The sequence below is a fragment of the Capra hircus genome, chromosome 8, assembly GCF_001704415.2.
Source record: "Capra hircus breed San Clemente chromosome 8, ASM170441v1, whole genome shotgun sequence".
Lineage (NCBI taxonomy): Eukaryota > Metazoa > Chordata > Mammalia > Artiodactyla > Bovidae > Capra > Capra hircus.
The window spans coordinates 39,635,233-39,657,303 of record NC_030815.1 but is presented as its reverse complement, the minus strand read 5'-3'; the positions used below and the strand labels follow the sequence as shown (position 1 = coordinate 39,657,303).

Here is a 22,071-nt window from a genome sequence, read left to right as displayed (position 1 = left end):
ACTTCTAAAATCAGAATCTTGAATTGCAAAGATAGGAACAGTGTTTTTGCAGTTGACCGGTGTCTTTTTTTCTTTTGTCAATGAAAAGACAACATATAAACATGTTTTTAAATTTATTGCTGTTCAATATTATAGCAGTTTAATATAATGAGGTTTTTAATTACTATGATTTGTTAGGTAAGTTTTGTCACAAACTATGAATGTTCAAAATATTTTGCTCAAATGCCACTGAAAATAGCTGGAGGGAAGTAGTTGTTGGGCAGGATTTAGAAATCTAAACTATTTCAATAAGAAATATAAATAGAAAAAGAAATAAATGAAATTAATAAATATGGTGCTGCTGCTGCTAAGTCACTTCAGTCGTGTCCGACTCTGTGTGACCCCATAGACGTCAGCCCACCAGGCTCCCCCGTCCTGGGATTTTCCAGGCAAGAACACGAGTGGGGTGCCACTGCCTTCTCCGCTCTGGATGGTACTAACTGCCAATATGCATTTCCCACAACACACTCTGCTTATGAAAGGTGTACCAAAATAACTGTGGTGCTGTAGAAAATGGTAATGGTTTGAAGCCTTACTAGCTTTTAACTAAGGCACAGCAGCTTCTGGCCGTGGCAGTCAGCTCTGGACACACTTCCATGTGGCACACAGATCATAATGATAGGTATTACAGCAGAAAACAAGTTCTTTTTGTAATAGCACAGGTGTTTCCCAAAGTCATGGATGTATGCAAAACTTTAGTTTCGGGAGTGGAGAGGAAATGGTCACAGGAAGGACAGGTCTTGATTTTCATAGCCATGTTCTTCTATCCCTCTTTTTGATTCCCAGATCTCCTGACTGTCAAGAAGGCCAGTATGGCTGCAATACTGCAGCAGGAAATAAAGGGTAAAATGAAACCAACCTATGTATGTAAAAGTGTTCTAAGACAATTATTAGAAAGCAGAGACTAACTCAGAAGCCAGTGAGACATGAGGGCAATAAAGGGAAGGTGAGTTAGAGTGGGCCCTGTGAGTTACCAAAGACCAAGTAATAGCCACAGATCTGAATTTTCATTTAATGTTAGTTCATTGATAAACTGGATAATTAGTACCCAACATTTTTAGAATGTACATACTAACATTGAAATAAGGCAGTTATGTGAATATTAACCATAGTCCTTTTTAAAAGCCTCAGTACATTTTTGAAAGATCAATTGAACTTTTAAAAATCAGAGAAAAGTCAGCTTTTTTTCCCCCACAAGATACTTAAGAATCACTTGCTAGCATTTGTATTTTCAGTGCCTGGAATAAAATGGGCCAAATTTCCAAAGGCAGTTAATAACAGCTTATACAATGACTTGTTTCATTTAATCTAGCACCAAGTAAGAGAATTGAAGATATTGTCAGATTTCTCCTTCACTTCTCATATTGCCCCACTCTTCCTACCAAGCTACCACTGTACATAATAAGCATGCATCCTGTTGCCCCTCTAAGGAATCAAATCATTTTCATTTTAAAATGGCCGTGCAGATTATATTCACTGGCAGAGTTCTTCCCCATTAAGGAAGGATAGCAGTGAACATGAGCAGGTGTCAACTTTGATTAGGAATAAAGAACTCTTCTAAGCCAAATGAGTTTGCTGGTTCTTTTTAATATGTTGTGTAAATCCTTTTAATTTCTACACCTGTTTACTAGTTATGATTGTTATTTATGTCAAGGGAGTTTCCCCTAGGCAAACCTGATCTATTTCCTAATGACAAAGTATTCTTACTTAACCTAATGCCATGAGTCCCCTTTCCTTCTTCACTCTTTCCCTGCCTGCCTGCCTGCCTTCCTTCAATTTGCTACTCATCAAGGCAGATCATACATTGGGATCAAAAAAGAAACTGGCAAGTAGGTCCTAAAGTGCACATTTTTCAACCTGAGTAACTTCTGAAAACATGAGAGTTTAATTACATATTCTGTTGAAAATTCAACTTTGGTGCTTTTACAAGAATTTACAATGTCAATTTCTACGAAGTCATATCCCTCAGTACACAGGATTTTCAAAAGAAAATAAGTGATAGAAAAATACATTTTGCTATGTACTAACTGATACATTTTTATTGCAAACAAAATCTGGAGTAAAGTGAAAGTTGTGTTTAAAAACAACAAAATACAGGATATACGGTTACTGAAAGGTTGCTAGTGTAAAGTGCAAAATAACCCCAGAAACCTCAATAGTCAGGGGACCACAAGGGGGAGCTCTCTTGCCTTGTGAAGATAGCACAGCCCAAAAGGAAGAAGGCAAGACTTCTGGCAAGAACTCAGCCAACGAATAAGCCATGGACTTGTTTACCACAGCCCTCCCAACTTCGTTTTCTCCTCTTTGAAGTATTGTCATTCCCATGCTGTGGGGAGGACTTGCACCTGGCTCACCATGGTTGAGACTCCAAATTGCAATTATCTGCTGATTCCAAATAAACCCATTTTGCTGGAGAAATATCTGGCAATCTCTTTGAGGTCAATAAAAGGCAGCAGTGAATCTGCATCCTGCAACTAATCTATAAATTTAGTTGCTTCCCCCCCGGCCAGGAATTCCATAGACAGTGTCACACAGTTTGTGTATCACAGTGCTAGAGGTCTCTTTTTTTTTTCACATCACTATCCACAAAAGCCTCTGATAAGATACTTTCCACAAGTGATACGGAAATTTTTTGTTTTACTTCTCCAGAAAAATGAGGAAACTTTATCCACCACTTCTTTTCTGAACAAAACTTAGATTACCAATTGCCCTTTCAGTTACACTCACCAATTTTCAAAAGTCTAGTTAGACATTTATAATGTTTTATAATTGTGCTAATTAAATTCTAATTTTATCTAGTTAGAAGGTAACTAGATAAAACACACTAAACATTTCAGAAGATTAATCTTCATAACTGACCCTTTTGGCACATCCTTAATTTCCAGGATAAAATCAGCAGAAATGAAACTAACATTTTCAAAGAATTTATACAGGCCAGAATCTTAGGACAAGGAACTCATAGATGCACAAGACAAAGGAGCTTCTGCTCATCCTGCTAGTTACATGGACTTTTTCCTCATGGAGTAACTGATGTTTCCTGGTTTCTTTGTGGAAGTTTTGTTTGTAGGAAAGCATATACGTGTGGCCAGATCTTGTTGGTTTCTGTTCCAGAGAATGTTTCCAACACCCCTTTTTTCCTAAGGATAAAAAACAAACAAGACAGGTCTATAATAAAAAAAGATCACAGGCCAGTATCACAAATGAATATAGATGCAAAAATCCTCAGCAAAATACTAACAAACCAAATTAAACAGTTACGGATCATACACCATGATCAAGTGGCATTTGTCCCAGTCAGTCAGTCAGTCCAGTTGCTCAGTCGTGTCCAACTCTTTGCAACCCCATGAATTGCAGCACGCCAGGCCTCCCTGTCCATCACCAACTCCTGGAGTTCACCCAAACTCAGTGCATCGAGTCGGTGATGCCATCCAGCCATCTCATCCTCTGTCGTCCCCTTCTCCTCCTGCCCCCAATCCCTTCCAGCTATTGTTAAAATGACCATACTATGCAAGACAATCTACGGATTCAGTGCAATTCCTAACAAAATACCGACAGCATTTTTTTTAATGTTTGTTTATTTTTGGCTGTGTCGGGCCTTCATTGCTACCTGGGCTTTCTCTAGGTGCAGCAAGTGAGGGCTCCTCGTTGCAGCGGCTCTCCTGTTGCAGAGCACAGGCTCTAAGGCACTCAGTAGTTGCAGCTCGCAGGCACATTAGTTGTGGCAGGTGAGCTCAGCTGCCCCATGTCATGTGGGATCTTCCTGGACCAGGGATCAAACCAGCATCCCTTGCATTGCAAAGTGGATTCCTAACCACTGGACCACCAGAGAAGTGCCCAATGGCACTTTTCATGGCACTAGAACAAAAAGTCTAAAATCTGGATACCCAAAAGACCCCGGATAGCCAAAACAATCTTGAGAAACAACAGAGCTGGAGACATCATTGTCCCTGACTTCAGACTGTACTGCACAGCTACAGTAACCAAAATAGTAATGGCACTAGCACAAAACCAGATACACAGACCAACGGAACTGAACAGGCAGCCCTGAAATAACCTGCAGTATGGTCAGGCTGAACTATGACAAAGAAGGCAAGAATATACAAGGGAGAAAATGCAGCCTCTTCAATAAATGGTGTTGGAAAAACTGGACAGCTACACACAAAAGAATAAAATTAGATTACTTTCTCACACAATATAAAGAAAATCAAGAAGGATTAAAGACCTAAATGTAAGATCTGAAGTCATAAAACTTCTGGAAGAAAACACAGGCAGTACACTCTTTGAAATCAGCCTTAATATATATACAACATGTATATACATTGTGTATATACATATATATATAGATGATATATATTGTGTGTATGTGTTTATTTTATATATATATATATATATATATATATATATGATCTGTCTCCTCAGGCAAGGGAAACAAAAGCAAAAATAAACAAATGGGACTACATCAAACTAAAAAGATTTTCTATAGCCAAGGAAGATCAACAAAATGAAAAGGCACCCTACTGAATGGGAGAAGATATTTGCAAATGATATATCTGATGAGAGGTTAATATCCAAAATATACAAAACCCAACATCAAAAAAAATAAATAAACAACCTGATTTTAAAATGGGCAGAGGACCTTAACATGTCTTTTTCCAAAGACATACAGATGGCAAACAGACACATGAAAAGATGTTCACCGTCACTAATCATCAGGGAAATACAAATCAAAACCAAAATCAGATCAACTCACACCTGTCAAAATGGCTTATATCATAAAAATTTTTTTTTAAATGGATAGGTTGAGGACTTCCCAATTCAGGTTCAATCCCTGAGTAGAGAACTAAGATTCCACATGCCACTTGGCATAGCCAAAAACAAATTAATTTCTTTCTTTCTTTTTTTTTTTTTAAAGATAATAGTGTGGATTTAATGGTCTCAGTAAGCACAGATCTGTGTGATCAAGAACAAAAGGCACTTGGCTGGGTGCTGGAAAACCTAGATTTTGGTTTCAGTTGTGCCCTCTGTCTAACAGAAATGGTCACTTAAGATGCATCTCTCATTTTCTGAGCACATGCTAAGTGCTTTACATATAATAATTGAATCCTATTTAAAACTCAAGTTTCATTATTTTACTGATGAAACTGTGTTAGGTATGTAAAGTAATAACCTGAATCACCAAAATGGTAGTAGGCTTCAAAACACGGGTTCTGTCAGACACTAGAACACCCTTGGCTTTCTTTTGTCTGCTTACCTCTTTGCAAGACAGCTTCCTAATACTTGATGAGCCTTCCTTCTTTCACCTAGGTTTTTTTTTCCTCTGTGCCTTCCTTCTGAATTTTAAAGGAAAGGGGAATTCTAGAATGTTGTTTTTATCATGTTTCCTACTGGGTTTCTCCATTTCTTCCCAGGCAGATTTGTCTGGCTTTTTACCAGGCCAGCAATCAAAGTCTGTATTCACTAGTTCCTTGAGGTTCGATGGTGAGAAGGATCAAAATCCAGGGGTCGTTTTTCAAAACAGAAAAATTCCTGCCAGAGATTCTGGCATTCCAATTGTTTATCCTCCTCCTCCAACTACTCATATACACACTGGGTTTAAAGCTCCAGAAGAGCAAATGAAGAACTCCGGTTTATCACTTTCTAAAAACAGGATCAGTCATACCTCTGCAAGTTTTTCACTAGATTTTAAGATGTTCCACTGGGAACAAAAACATTCCTTAATGCATTCCTCATAAGATTTGCCACAGTTAAAGACTAACTTAAATAATTCCCACTGTTTCTGGGTTAAGAAACATCTGCTAAACCCCTCCCGCTTCTAAGTTCACAAGCTTCTTATAAAGTTTTCAATAGAACAAGCTTCTTAATTGTTGTAAGCCTCTTGAAGAGCTACCTTAAAATCAAGCCTATGTCACAAATGGGTTAACACATTGCTTCCAAGGGAACAACTATGCACACCTATTCAGTCCTAAGGCTGAATCTTGGATGAACATTCGTCATCTTCATGCCTATGTAATAAAGTGGATCTGGCTTAAGCTATCGGTCCTCTAAAAAGAGCATCATGTTGCTTGTAAACAGCGACCTAGTTATACTATCAAATGTCCCACAGCTGAGAAGAGTTTTAAAAGCAACAATGTAACTGTCACTATTTTAAAATAACAATGCTGATTCTCACTAAGGTTACTGCAAATACCATTTTAAACTGTTGGTTAAGTCCAGTCCTAGATCTATGTACAGGAGCTTAGAGGGAAAAGTTTCCATTAAGGGCAAGAGGTAGCAAAAGCCAGAAGCTCAGAAAGACTAGGGTATCTCCTGAGATAGGGACCCGAGACATACACTTCATCTCTACAGCCTTCCCCAACTTCCCCTCCCACATTTTACAGAACTAATGCTTACAGCCACTGTACCTCCACTGCATTCAGTCATGGCTGCCGTTAACAGCCTCACAGTGTTGCTACCAGCTCAGCAACAATGTGCTCTCCCTTCTTCTAGTTACTTTTGAATGAATAACAAACCCCTTTTGGGAAACAACCTTTTCACTAAATTGAGTCCATGAGACTCAGATGGGATAGTCCCCACCTCCCAGCTTCAAGGATGGACATGACCAGAGCTAGTTAGTGCCAACTCCATGGCTTTTGAGGGCAAAGAGACTCTCTTTTTCTGGGGTAGATGAACTGGAAGGAGGTGAGCTGGAATGTTGAGGGGCTCACACACGTAGAACCCACCTGAGATTGCTGCCAACACAGGAAAACAAAGCCAAGAGTGACAGAGGCCTGATGACTCTGTTTGAACCCTGGACCCAAACCATCTACCTTTGGACTCTTCAGTTACATGACCAATAAATTTCCCTTTTGCTAAAGCTTGTGTGAATTGGGTTCCTGATTGATATAAGCACCTATCACACTGTATGATAAATACTGTTTACCTAGCATTTTGCCTCACAAGGAAAGCTGAGTTTCTTTGGGGCTTGGCAAAGACTGGGTCTAATTATCTGTGTGGATCACTGGCCTAGCATAGTGTCCACAGGGTAAACAACATTCGTCAATACTGAATGATTCAACAGTGCCAGGACTGTTTTTAAGTCTTTGTATGGATTCTCTCATTTAATTCCCTTAACAACCCTATAAAGAAGGTACTATATAATAATTGCTCTGATTTTGACAAATGAAGAATTCATGGCACAGATGTTCAAACACTTTGCCCAGGGCCACACAGCTGGTAATCTGCAGGAGCCAGGTTCATTATATAATCACAAAATTATACTAACAGTTAGTGAAGAAAGTGAATTGCCAATTTCCTTGTAATTTCATCCTTCAAAAATAAGTCTTAAAATAGTTTGGAGACTGTTACTTCAGAATTCACTGCACACTCAATTACAACAACAATAGTAATAGCCAATAATCATATAGCGCTTAATGTGTGTCAGACACAATTCTAAGAATTACACGTGTTAACTGCACCTTTCAACCCTCCAGTCTCAATCCCATTTTGCATGGAAGAAAACAGAGGTTAAGCAGGAAGTTAAGGCCAAGTTAATAAATGGTGAGCTGTGATTTGAACTTAGGCACTCTAGCTCCAGAGTCAGTGCTCTAACCACAGCACTGCCCTGTCTTAATGCTGAGTCATTATTCAGTAAGTGAATGAATAAAGGAAAGTGAATGTAATCAACCCTCTGTTAGAGAGGGGAAGGCTGAATAAAGAAACAGAATTGTTTCTTGGCCCGAGCCAAACATTAATTCACTAGAGTTCTTGTATTTGCGGTGGGATATGAATTCCCTGAGGAGTTAACAAAACTATATAAAAATGAAAACTTTTAAACACTATTTGCCAAATAAATGATCTGAGGATTAGTTGCCCTTTGAGAAGCTTTTGTGCTATAGTGTCCTCTACTGTCACAGGGAGTGGGCACCATTAGGTTTGCCTTCCTGGCATTCACGCCAGCCCTCCCTCCCTCCACCAGACAGCAGAGTTTGGGTGAGACTGACCCACTGCCTGCTCTGGGTGTGAACCAATCAGTATAATCTCTCCCATCCCAGCAACTGGCTTAGAAATGCACAGTAACCTAGGCCTAAAATGCAAGGCATTCTCTGACCACAGTAGCTGCTCAAGTTGGTTAATTCTAGCACTTCTGTTCACTGGGGAAAAGGTGACCCCTCACCCTTTCGTAAAGAGGATGCCGTGCCTGCCCCTAGCAACCATCAGCAACTATGCAGGAAGTATAAGGACAAAGCCAATACAAACCGGAGATGAGCAAAATTCTGATCAAACCTGGGGGCAGCTGAAGCCCAAACTACCTCTGGATTTGTGTCATAAATAAATTTCCTTTTATTATTTAAACTAACTCAAGTTGGATCGTCTGGTATTTTAGCATTTTGGCTGGAAAGCATGAAAGATCAGAAAATGATTTAGTGATTCATCATATAAGAGAAGTTCTGAAAAGCGACCAACTCACCGGTAGTATTCCAGGACGGGCTCTGTTTGGGCTTCATAAGCTTTCAGTCTCTTGACAACTGTCTCTGGTCTATCATCCTCACGCTGTACAAGAGGCTCCCCAGTCAGATCATCAATTCCCTAAATGGGAGTTAGAAGGGCCAGCATCAAGTATCATAGTTTTGAAGGATATTTTTATAGGTAGTTAACTGATTTGTAAACAGACAACTATGTAAGCACCACACAAAAATGTGCTTTTTAAATAAACGGAATCAAATTCAAACCCAGGTCATTGCAACATAGTGCCATGAGACCCCAGGAATGTTTCCACGGTGGCAATCACCTTCTCTTTACAGCAAAAGGTTCTTTAAGCAGCCTCTAAATAATCTGGTATTATATATTACATGTATATTATATGCATTATATTATGAAAAAAAGTGAAAGTGTTAGTCACTCAGTCATGTCCAGCTCTTTGCAACTGTGGCCTCCCAGGCTCCTCTGTCCATGGAATTCTCCAGGCAAGAATACTGGAGTGGGTAGCCATTTCCTTCTCCAGGGGATCTTCCTGATGCAGGGATCAAACCTGGGTCTCCTGCATTACAGGCAGATTCTTTACCATCTGAACCACCAGGGAAGCCTGTGATATTATACCTATATGAAAAGGATTCAGCTATAGATTGAGAATCTGAACTGTAATCCCTAAATAACCCAAAGTGTCATTAATCCCTACTGCCCCAATGCTTAACACAACACCTGGCAGAGTAGAAAATCAACACATGCTTTTGAAAGAACAACAAACCCCTGTTGCCTCTGAGGATGTCTTTACCACCAAGTTGACTGGACTAAACCAGCAGACTATGCAAGTAATCTGAGAACATGCCCTCTGGAGTTCTGGTCATCCAGGAGTATCAACGTAATCTTTGAGGGCAACTGTCTCCAGATGACAGAGGTCATCTGTCATCTGGAGACAGCTGGCTGCGCAGAAGGCAGAGTCAGTTCTACCCCAACTACTCACCATGGTTTTGGGAGGGTTGAACTCGATGTTGTAGACACGGCCGCTGCCTGGATGGATCCAGCGAGCAGTAAGGCGCTGCTTGATGACCTCAAAAGGCACATTCAGGTTAATCACTGTGTCTATCTGATAGGCTCTATCCAGGGCTTCTGCCTGCGGAAGTGTCCTTGGAAAGCCTTTACAAATTAAGTTAAAAATGAACAAAGAAAGAAAGGACCACGGGGAGAGAGGGGAGAAGGAAGAAAATTAATGTTGAGCAACTTGAACAAAGGCAGTAACACTAGGAAGGCTGGTAACACTTGTAGGGCAGCCCTCAGTTAATATTTTATATGTTACCTTGTCCAGACCAAAGGTTGCTCAAATATTTGGTCAAACAATATTTTGGATATGTCTATGAGGGTGTCTTTGTGTGTGGGGGGTGGGGATTAACATTTAAATCAGTTGACTGAGTAAAGCAGACTATTATCCCTAATGTGGGTGGGCCCCATCTAATCCACTGAGGGCTTGGATGGAACAAAGGGCCGGCCCTCTCCAGAAGATGGGGAATTCCTCCTACCTGCCTGCCTTGGAGTGGGATATGGCTTTTTTCTGCCTTTGGACTCAAACTCAAACATCAGGTCTTCCTAGGTTTCACCAGCCTTCAGACTCGAACTACACCACACACTACCAGCTCTCCTGGGTCCCCAGCTTCCTAACCCACTCTGAATATCCTGAAACTTGTCCGCCTCATAACTGCGTAAGCAAATTCCTTGTAATAAAGACCTCCCTCTAAAAACTAAAAATCAACCTATCCTCAAGGATCCCATGGCACCCCTGGCTGGGGAAAGTTTACATCTTACTGTAAGTTACCCTCTGTCCTTCCTTCTTCCTTCTGGGATCCTCCCTCATCCTAAATATTCTCAAAAAGGGGAGCAGGAACAAAAGTCATATCTGAACGAGCTTAGAAATAATGCAGTGCACTTCCCTCTTTGCATTTAAAAGAAGCAGCAGGACAGAGAAGAAGACTGGCCCCCGAGTCCCCAGGGTCAGGAGTGGCGGCACACAGTCCTGCCCACCATCTGTTTCTGTAGCACGTGCAATGCTCACACTCCAGTCTGCATGCATCCTTTTGGGCAGCTGAAATATGCTCAATGCTCCACCTACCATCCAACAGCCAGTTATACTGGGTGAGATTTTTCAGCTCATGAAGGACCAACCGAGTCATGACGTCGTCTGGGATGAGCTTCCCTTGGTCAATGAAAGTCTTGGCTAAAACACCAATTTCTATATTAGAGGCAGGAAAAAAAGGCAAGTCAGCAAGTGCCTTTATTCTATCCCATTCTAAGCCTCTAGGAAACTGGCTGCCTAAAGAAGCCCCCTGGATAACACACTCATTTGAAAATGTGCGTCATCAACTTCTGTGATAAAAAGAGATTGTAAAAGAATCAATGCCTATTTCAAAATTTCCATCATATAAAAATAGATAAATGTAAAAATAATGAAAAGATATAAAGCAATATGTTAGCAGTAGTCATCTCTGTGATAGAATTATGTGATTTAACATATTTGTACTTTTCTGTATTTTTCTAAATTTTCTATCAGAAAAACATATACACTAAAATTATTTTCTTAATAATAAATTGAAATAGTCGTTATTTTTAAGTGGCTCAGCTTAAGTACCTGAGATCTTGTTACTGTAGACATTTTTCTAATCCTCTAAAGTAGATGCTGTTGTCACAATTCAGGTTTTGACCAGATCAACACTGTGATCGTTACATTTTTATAAATAAAATACACTGAAAAGCATTTATGAACACTTTAAAATATTACCTACAATTATGTTATTCTTGTGCAATGGTATTTTGATTTTCTCACCATCTGTTAGCAAATTATTTGCACCCATACAGAATTTGTAATGCCACTGTAATAATCTGTGCTCTTACATTTTTGTGTTTGTTCACTTAACCATCATTTTGTAAATACTTTTCAGTGATTTTATACAGTCATTCAGTCATCTTTGGAAAATATATCTATATTTGATAAAAATACACTTTATCATGGCAGTATATACTGTTGGACATTTAAATTTTTAAATTAGTCTTGATTTTTCCCTACCACTTCTGCTTTTAAAGATCTTAACATTATTTTTCTTTTTTCTTTTTTTTTGGGGGGGTGCTTCTGAGTTATTTCTGATGGATAAATTCTCAGGAATCAGAGATTAAAGAGTCAATGCTTATGACTGTTTTCATAATTCCTGGTATGAACTGACATACTGACTTCAGAAAAGATCCTCAATTGTCAAATTCATGAAACTTCAGATTTCTAACTAAGCACATTAACTACATGGAAATTGGCTGCCATTTGACAGGTGCACTGCTTAGATTTACAAACAATATCTGGAACTGGGCCTGAGAGCACCCTGGACTCACTAAAACACTGTATTGGAAAGGTCCACATACTTAATATGTGTGCACCACAATGAGACATCACTTCACATTCACCAGGATGGCTGTAATCAAAAAGACCTAACGAGTGTTGGCAAGAATGTTGAGAAATTGAAACCCTCATATATTGCTGGTGTGCAACATCTCTGTTGTCAGGCTTTTCACCACCATGCTGGGGGACATAAAGCTCAAACTCACCAAGAGTATTGAGGAAAATCACAATTCTCCAGGGCTGAGTCCCTAACACCGATGTAGGCAATTTAGAAAACAGTCTGGCAGTTTTTCACGAGTTTAAACAGAGTTACCATATGATGCAGCAATTCAACTCTTAGGTATATTTTCTCAAAAGAAATAAAAACATTAGCTCACAGAAAAACTTATATATGAATGTCCATAGCAACATTATTCACAATAGCCAAAAATTGGAAACAACACAAATGTTCATCAAGTGACAAGTGGGTAAATAAAATGAGGAATATCCATACAAAATTCTATTATTTAGCCATAAAAAGAAGTACTGATACATGTTACATAGTGTATGAATTTTTAAAACATGCTAAGTGGAAGAAGCCAGACACAAAAAACCACATCTTACATCACTCCATTTATATGAAATGATCAGAGTAGGCAAGTCTAGAGAGAGAGAAGAAAAATCAGTGATTGTCCAGGGCTGGCAATACTGGGGGGAAATGGAAAGTGACTGCTAATGGGAACAGGTGGCTTTTAGGGGGTGATAAAAAATGTTTTAAAATTGACTGTGGTGATGGTTGCACAACTCTGAATGTAATTTAAAGAGAAAAAAAACCACACTGATTCAGAAATATAGACCAATGGAACACGATAGAAAGCCCAGAAATAAACCCATGCACCTATGGGTACTTTATTTTTGACAAAGGAGGCAAAAATGGGGCAAAGACAGCCTCTTCAATAAATGGTGCTGGAAAAACTGGACAGCTACATGTTAAAGAATGAAATTACAACACTTCCTAGCACTGTACACAAAGATAAACTCAAAATGGATTAATGACCTAAATGTAAGACCAGAAACTATAAAACTCTTAGAGGAAAACATAGGCAGAACACTTAATCACATAAATCAAAGCAAGATCCTGTATGACTCACCTCCTAGAGTAACAGAAATAAAAACAAAAGTAAACGTGGGACCTGATTAAACTTAAAAGCTTTTGCATAGCAAAGGAAACTATAAGTAATGTGAAAAGACAACCCTCAGCATGGGAGAAAATAATAGCAAATTACTACAACTGACTAAGGATTAATTTCCAAAATATACAAGCAGCTCATACAACTCAATGGCAGAAAAATAACCCAATCAAAAAGTGGAAAAAAGATCTAAACAGACGTTTCTCCATAGAATACAGATGGCTAACAAACACATGAAAAGATGCTCAACATTGCTCATTATCAGAGAAATGCAAATCAAAACTAAAATGAGATATTACCTCACACCGGTCAGAATGGCCATCATCAAAAAGTCTACAAACAATAAATGCTGGAGAGGGTGTGGAGAAAAGGGAATGTTCTTGCACTGTTGGTGGGAATGTAAATTGATACAGCCACTATAGAAGACAGTACGGAGATTCCTTAAAAAACTAGGAATAAAACCACCACATGACCCAGCAATCCCACTCCTAGCCATATACCCTGAGGAAACCAAAACTGAAAAAGGCATATGTATCCCATTGTTCACTGAAGCACTATTTACAACAGCTAGAACATGAAAGCAACCTAGATGTCCATTGACAGATGAAAGGATAAATAAGTTGTGGTACATATACACAGTGGAATATTACTCAGCCATAAAAACGTATGCATTGAGTCAGTTCTGATGAGGTGGATGAACCTAGAAACTATTATACAGAGTGAGGTGAGTCAGAAAGAGAAAGACAAATATTGTATTCTAGCACACATATATGGAATCTAGAAGAATGGTACTGAAGAACTTATTTATAGGGCAACAATGGACAAACAGAGAGAATAGACTTATGGACATGGGGAGAGGGGAGGAGAGGGTGAGATGTATGGAAAGAGTAACATGGAAACTTAATTACAGATAGCCAATGGGAATTTGCTGTATGGCTCAGAAAACTCAAACAGGGGCTCTGTATCAACCTAGAGGGGTGGAATGGGGAGGAAAGTGGGAGGGAGGTTCAAAAGGGAGGAGACATATGTATACCTATGGCTGATTCATCTTGAAGTTTGACAGAAAACAACAAAATTCTGTAAAGCAATTATCCTTCAACAAAAAAATTTTTAAAAACACAGTGATTCATAACTTAAGAGTTAATTTTATGGTATGTGAATTATATCTTAAAAAAGATTTTTTTAAAAAAGAAAGTAAAGACAAAAAATACCTGGTAAGCAAAACAAGAGAAAAAAAAAGCCACTCATATAATTTATATAACTCAGCACTACTTAGATAATTATCATCAAAACTGTTAACATTAAAACCTACAGACACTTTGTGAATAGATAATTCCACGCATAGTCTAACAATCTTTTTCACTAACAACTTTCTATATCACTAAACACTTACAACAGTTTTTAAAATCTGAAGTCCATAATGCTTTCATTTAAAAGAAAAAATAAAAATGATTCAACTCTCTATATCAAAATGTAAGCAGTTTGTTTATTACATTTCAGGTTTTCATTCCCTGTTAAAATTATCGAAGGACTGTTGTCCAGCATATTCTTTGGACAGTCAGTAAATTTTTATTCCCTTGATTGCCTATAATTTAATGCTGTATCTAAATAGACTCCTCACTAAAAAGACTATTTCTTTTTTGATTCCAAAAATTAGCAAATATGTGAGCTTCCACACCTACAAAACCCAAAAGGTAGTTTAAAACTAAATCATTCAAAACAGGCTAATTTTCTATAAACTTGTACACAAACAAAAATAGAAAAGGAAGGTTATAGGAAAATAGGAAGGGTTAAAACTAGCTTTTGATTTTTAAGGATAATAATGAGAAATTCTAAAACACAGAAATATTAATCTGAGAGATGATATTTGTATTATACAAAAAAATTGTTAATTTTATGTCTCCTTTTAGTGGCTAGTCATTCTTATAACAATCCTCAAGCCAACCACACCTCATATCTGAATGATCTAGAAACAACTTATGTTTGAGCATTTATGAAGTACAAAAGAGGGCCTGACCAACATGTAAATACAGTTCTCTTTTACATATGCCAAGAGAAGGAGCTAGAGAATTAATCTAGTTTCTGACAAAACTGCTTTTAGCTTTTTTATAATGTATAAACATCTTTACTTTAAAAACATGTTGAAGCAAAACAAAACTAGAACAAGAGGGAATGCATCAAATGATAGCTTTACACCCAATCAAGGGTTTAGAAAAGAAGACTTTCTCAAATAATAAAGACTCTGAGTCAACCTAGTGGTTACCTCTGGCAGGGTGGGAAAATGTGATAGGTTGGCACATGTGGTGACCCTAAAGGTACAGGTTTTCTGCCTGATGGTGGGTAATATCCATGGGTAATATTCATGCAAGTATCAATACTTCTTTTTAAGGCTAAATAATAGAATTCTGTATGGATATTCCACATTTTGGTATTCATTTTATTCTTCTAACCATCATAGAAATCATAATACTTTCATGCATGGGATACCTCATAAGAATAATACTGAAAATCAAAACATCCCTTGATAGTTGTTCTCCCTCCAACCATCACTCAAGCTGAAACCTCTTCAGTGAAGCACTTAGAAGAAACTCCCATCCCAGGTCTATATTTCTCCCTGCTTCAGGACAGAATCTCAACTCAAGGCCCAAGTAGGTCTGGCCTCATCTCTCTCCTCTACTTACCTCCCCACCATTCCCACACAACCCTCAAACCATGGCCCCAACAAGGAGCTGCACGTACTTTATGTTCCCCAAGCCTTTGCACAAGCCTCTTTCTCTTCTCTGTTGCCTGATAAGCTCTTGCTCATCTTTCAAGGTACTTCCTGATGAGATGTACCTTAACCTCTGAGGCAATCAAAAGTTCCTGCTCTGGACTTCCCTAATGTCACAGACTTATCTCTGTTGCAGCACTTCTCACACTGTTGAAACTACCTGTTCACATGTTGGTATAAACAGAAGTGTGCCCCTTAAAATCTGAATGTTGAAGCCCTGCCCCCCGATGTGGCTGTATTCAGAAATGGAGTCTTTAGGTAGGCAATCAAGGCTAAATGAGGTCACAAAGGGGGACTTTAATCCAGTATGACTGGTGTCCTGGAAGAGGAAGAGACATCAAGAATGTACACAACAGAAGAAAGTCCACATGAGGATCCAGTGAGAAGGAGGCCATTTGTATGCCAGCAAGAGAGGCCACACCAGAAAACCAACCCTGCTGGCACTTTGGTCTTGAACTTCTAGCTTCCAGAACGATGAGAAAATAAACTTCTAGTGTTTAACCTACCTGGTCTGTGCTATTCCATACGGCAGCCCAAGCAGACTAATCGCCATCTGACTGCGCATGTTCTGACTTGAGCACCTCCAGTGAAATATATTTGTCTCTGTTGTTGCCAGTACCCAGCTTGGTAAATCCATAGATGAATGACTGGATAGATGAAGAGATGAGCTGCCTGGATTATCCTGGATTCCAGCCATGGAATTTTAAAAAGGCCTACCTTACTTTGTTAGAAAAAAAGAAATAGAGCAATCCTCATGGAAAGCAATATTATTAAAGGTAGGAAACTGCATGTAGTTTATTGTGATTTGTATAAAAAAGGAAAAAAAGGAAGAGAGAAACAATGGATTGTATGTGCATGAAATAGCTCTGGAAGAATCTTTTCACTAAATGTCCTTTTATATTTTTTGGAGTTCAAAACCAAGTAAATGTATTACCTATTACAAATAAAAAAATTTGCCATTACAAAAATAATTTGCTCTACTGTCAATACCATTCTGACGAGGCACAGCTATGCTGTCTGGGTGTACAAACTAGAAGTTTTGTTAGATATACAGAAACTTGGGAGCTGACAAATGTTTTGAGGATTACCTACCGAGTTCAATTTTCTCAATTTACAAATGAGAACAAATGAGATTCAAAAGGGGTTCATTTAGTCCAGGATTATGTTTTTGAGAAGCACCAAGCTTCAGTGCAGTTTCTCAAACTTTGGACAATCACATGGCAACCGTACAATTTCTGCCATAGCAGATCTATCATTTACTATGCAATTTCTCTAAAATGACTCAGGTTTTTTTAGGAATAAAACTGCCATATGACCCAGGAATCCCACTACTGAGCATATACCCTGGGCTTCCCTGGTGGCTCAGAGGTTAAAGCGTCTGCCTGCAACACGGGAGACCCGGGTTCGATCCCTGGGTCGGGAAGATCCCCTGGAGAAGGAAATGGAAATCCACTTCACTATTCTTGCCTGGAGAATCCCATGGAGGGAGGAGCCTGGTAGGCTACATTCCATGGGGTTGCAAAGAGTCAGACACAACTGAGCTAATACCCTAAGAACACCATAATTCAAAAAGACGTATGTACCCAAATGTTCACTGCAGCACTATTTACAATGGCTGGGACATGGAAGCAACCTACATGTCCACTGACAGATGAATGGATAAAGAAGATGTGGGTCATATAAACAATGGAATATTACTTAGCCATAAAAAGGAATACATTTGAGTCAGTTCTAGTGAGGTGAATGAACCTAGAGCCTGTTACACAGAATGAAGTAAGTCAGAAAGAGAAAATCAAATATCATACATTAACACACATATATATATGGACTCTAGAAAAATGGTACTGATGAACCTACTTGAAGGGCAGGAATAGAAACACAACCATAGAGAATTTGGACACAGCAGGAAGAAGATGGTAGGAAAAACTGAGGTAGTAGTGTTGAAACATATTGCCATATGTAAAACAGATAGCCAGTGGAAATTTGCTATATAATACAGGCTCTTGTAGCTCAGTTGGTAGAGAATCCGCCTGCAATGCAGGAGATCCGTGTTCAATTCCTGGGTCGGGAAGATCCACTTCCCAAGAAGGAAATGGCAACCCACTCCAGTATTCTTGCCTGCAGAATCCCATGGAAAGAGAGGAGCCTGGTGAGTTACAGTCCATGGGGTTGCAAGAGTCGAACACAACTTAGCAACTAAACCACCACCACAGGGTGCTCAACATAGTACTGTGTGATAGTCTGGAGGGAAGAGATGGAGTTGCGGGGTGGGAGGGAGTTTCAAGAAGGAGGGGACATATGTATTGTATGGCTGATTCAGATTGTTGTACAGAAGAAGCCAATACAACACTGTAAAACAATTATCCTCCAATTAAAATTTTAAAAAAACAATGGGAAAAGAGATTTTTTTAAAAGACTCTTTTAATTTAATAAGCTGTACTGTTCAAGAAATTAAAGGGTTGGTGTGCTAATTATCATTTTTTCAAATACAAGTTGAAATAAAATTTTTTATTGATTTTATTAATTTGAATTTTATTTTTATTTTAGAGAAAATGTTTTGTCTACCTAAAATTATCTCATGAATCTCAACTTGGGAAACACTGCATAATGGAAAGAGTAATTTAATTGGCATACAAGAGACCTGGGTGTTCACACTTGTCTCCCGGTGACTGCTTTTTATTATTGAGCAAGTTCTTTAACCTCTCCTGAACTCTGTTTCCTCATCTCTAAATGAGAGGGCTGGACTAATGACAAAGGGGCAGACACTGAAGTTTTCTGACTCCAGGGTTCAGTGGTGGTCTAGAGTTACTCAAGGTTTGCTTCTGTCAACAGGTTGCCTTTTATTTCCAGGGTCTTTATCACATCTGCTGGGATGACTTTAAACTTTAGCTATAAAATACAGACATGGATTAATCATTGTGAAATGGTGGTTGGAAGGTAATTTGGCACCATCCTTCCTTAGCACTATTTGAGGATACAGTATTTATAGAAATTCCACAGTATGGAATTTATTTGAAGGAAGTTAAGTGGAGATGCTGCCAAATATTCATGTACCAGCATAATCATAACAATATTAATTATAGCAAAGAATGGTTAACCACATAAGGGTATAATAATAGGAAAATGTTTCAATTAATAATTGTGCAATCTTGATGAAATTAAGTATCATTTTAAACACCACTTAGTGATGTGTGAACATAATCACAATAAGTGTAAAAGAAGGTATCCAAACAATCATTTAGACTGTAACAATTTTTCAAACACACGCAAATACAATAGAGAAAAAAAGAGAAAAAACAGAATAGAAGAAAAAGCACCGAAGAGTTAATTATAGTTGTGTCTGGATGGTAGAATTATAAAGGACTTTAATTTTCTTTATACTCTCATGTTTTTCTTACTTCATAATAAATATGTTTTTCTTCGCATCAAAAAAACATTAAACAGTATTTTTTAAATAAAAGATTAGACCTCTCCTCTGGTGCTGATCCTGTGTGAAATATCCGATCCGTTCACAAATATTTATTGAGAATGTATTCTTAGACCTGAGATACAGATCATCTGTAATAACAATCTCATGACACCTCCCTCAACTCCATTTCCTGCTTTTTTTGTTGTTAAAGAACTGCCTGTAGAGACTCCAGAATGAGCAGGTATCTGAGGCAGACTGAACATCTTTCCCAGAGATCCTCTCCTGCCTCCCTAAAGTCTCTCTTTTCACGTTGTGGAGTCAGAAAGAGGATGATGGGCTTGTCAAAGGATGTTATAGATAAAGAGATTTGTTTCTTAATTTTAAAAGTTCAGTTAATTTGCTTTAAATTTAATTTTTTTTAAGTTTTCTGTTTTCACAAGTTAACGTATCTTTAACTCCACTGAAGGTGGTCTCTAACCACGCAGTTATGCCTCACTGCTGAGTTGTTTTTCAGAGATTCACTTTCAGATTCCTTACTCCTCTCCAGTTTGGATAATCTTACCCCAACGGGTTGCAGTACTGGGGACTATACAGTGTTACCTAACGACATCAATACATAGGATCAAGAACACTCAGCAAGTGAGCTAAACAGTTTAATCTTCTGAAGCTTAATTAACTACAAAATACTTTATGATTTTTTTTGAAGATGAATGTTAGAAGAGACAAATAAAACTAGTAATTCACCACATTAGGTGATGAACCACAGAACTCCAAGAAACAAAAAACAGTGGAGTGATTATTCTTTTCATTTAAAAGTCAGTATTTTAAAACAAAGGGAAACTCACCTAAAAATAACCTACATGACACATCAGTAGGGGATCAGTTAAATAAATCATAGCAGATCCAGCAAATAGACACCTACACAAACATTAAATAATGAAACGGATTTCTGTGTTTTCAGATGGAAAGATATCCCAGATATAAGGCGAAAAACACACTGGTGCAGAACCCATTTTTAGTAGGATTATATATTGCATAAAACAAAGGATACATATATATATACTTGCACATAAATACAGATTTCTAAAAGGAAACACATGACACTGCTCCCCTCTGAAGAATGAGACTGTGGTAGAGAATGAGAGGACTTTAATATTATATACTTCCATCCAAAATTGTTTCCAATTCTTTTTTAACTTGTGTAAGCGATTAGTTCTACTTTCTAAAAGGAGCGTCAAAATGACTTTGTTTTGGAAAGTAAAGGTCAACGCTTCTGAGAGAAAAAAAAAACACCTCAACTTGCCATTGACTTTTTGAAAACAGCTTTCTTAAGATAGAATTTACATAAGATAAAGTCCACCCATTGTACAGTGTACAGTTTGTTGACTAGATTTTGTGCTGAGTTATAAGAACTTATTTGAAACGAGAAACAAAACAACCTTTCAGATAACAAGGCACAAGAATAGCTTTCGTGTCTAAAGATTTAAGCCAATTTTGCGACAGCAACGAGGATAAATACTCGGTCATCAGAGTATGGGGGAAAGGTCAGAACCAGAAAGTTCCATAGAGTTTAACAAACAAAAAGTAAAAAGAGAAAGAGCTAACAGTTCTCCAAGCGCAAAGGCACGAGGAGAATAAGCCATACACAGCTCGGTGTACCCTGAGGAGCAGCTGCGACTGGGGCTGGACAAACTTCTCAAAGCCGCGGGGTTTCCTCTCATCTTTGAACTTCGAACATGTCCTAACTTTCTAGTGCCTTCCCTCAGTAACCCTCCTGAAGCTGTGCACTGAGGTCAGAGGTTTCGAGGAGCAGTGGCTCAGCAGTCCGAGGACTCCTCACTGGGCGGCAACTGGGAGAGGCTGCGCCCGCACCCCTGAACCTGCATTCTCCGGACCTATTTCCCGCGCCCTGGCCCCTCCGCCCACAGAGCCCCACCGGTGACAGCACGCGGCCACCCCTCCCGCCCGGGCTCCCAACCTGTGCCCCGAAGCATATTATCTCTGAGCAGGTCCCCGCTGGAGAGGTGCTTCAGCTCGAAGTGTTTGGTGATGCGCGAAGACACGGTGCCCTTGCCAGAGCCCGGCGCCCCCATGATCGCTGCGCGCAGTAGCCGCGCAGACGCCCCCATAGCTGCAGAGAGAGGCCGGGCCCGCGCGGACAGTGGAGCTTCGGCCTGAAACTGCGCGCTCACCCACTTCGCCGCCCGGGCCGGCCGGCTGGCTGCGCGGCGAGCAGGGGGCGGCCTTGTCGCCCAGGCGTTCCCGGAAGTGAAGAGACAGCCACTGGGCAACCGCGCCCGCGCCCCGCCGCTGCAGCGCCCGCCCCCCGCGACCCGCGCACCCCGGCTCGTGGCCCCACCCTGCCCCGCCCCCTCCGCGCAAGCCGCGCACCCTCGGCCCTCCCGCGGCGACCCCTGCCCGTGCGACGACTTCCCCGCGCGACTTGCGGCCCTCCGCGCCTCGTCCCCATCCGCCCGCTCCCCTCCGTATCGCCTTTGTTTTTCTCCGCCTGCGGGGGCCCTCCTCGGTGACCCCCGGATGTCCGCCACTTCCCTCAGGCCCGGACCTCACACCTGTCAGGGCCCCGCCCTGTCCTGCCCAGTCCCAGCAGGAGAGACCTCGCCCGGTTCCTTGACACTTGGCCACTCCTGCCGCGCCCCCTCCTGACCTCTGACCGCCGCTTTGCTCCTCTGGTTTACAGGATATCACCCTTCCCCCCAACCCTCCACCCTTCACCGCTCATGCACTCCAGGCCCTATCTTGCTCAGTCCCAGAGGATTGACCGCACTCGCTCTCGCTTCCCCAGACCCCGGCGCGCTTCTCTGCGCGTCCC

General features: G+C 39.9%; 1 protein-coding gene across 1 annotated transcript; it reads right to left on the bottom strand.

Annotated features, from left to right (window-relative positions):
- AK3 (adenylate kinase 3) lies at window positions 1,032–21,810 on the bottom strand. The gene is made up of 5 exons (XM_005683761.3): window positions 21,217–21,810; window positions 10,619–10,738; window positions 9,479–9,651; window positions 8,486–8,604; window positions 1,032–3,176 (listed from the first exon to the last, which is right to left on the bottom strand). The coding sequence occupies exons 1-5, from the start codon at window positions 21,365–21,367 to the stop codon at window positions 3,056–3,058; spliced, it is 684 nt and encodes a 227-aa protein (XP_005683818.3). The 5' UTR covers window positions 21,368–21,810; the 3' UTR covers window positions 1,032–3,055.

What these genes read in the sequence shown, in the direction of transcription:
- AK3 (XM_005683761.3), bottom strand. Translation starts at nt 21,367, where the DNA reads ATGGGGGCGTCTGCGCGGCTACTGCGCGCAGCGATCATGGGGGCGCCG. An exon ending in TAATATGCTTCGGGGCACAG is followed by an intron (nt 10,739 to 21,216) that starts GTTGGGAGCCCG and finishes CCTCTAATATAG; the next exon opens with AAATTGGTGTTTTAGCCAAG. An exon ending in GTATAACTGGCTGTTGGATG is followed by an intron (nt 9,652 to 10,618) that starts GTAGGTGGAGCA and finishes TAATTTGTAAAG; the next exon opens with GCTTTCCAAGGACACTTCCG.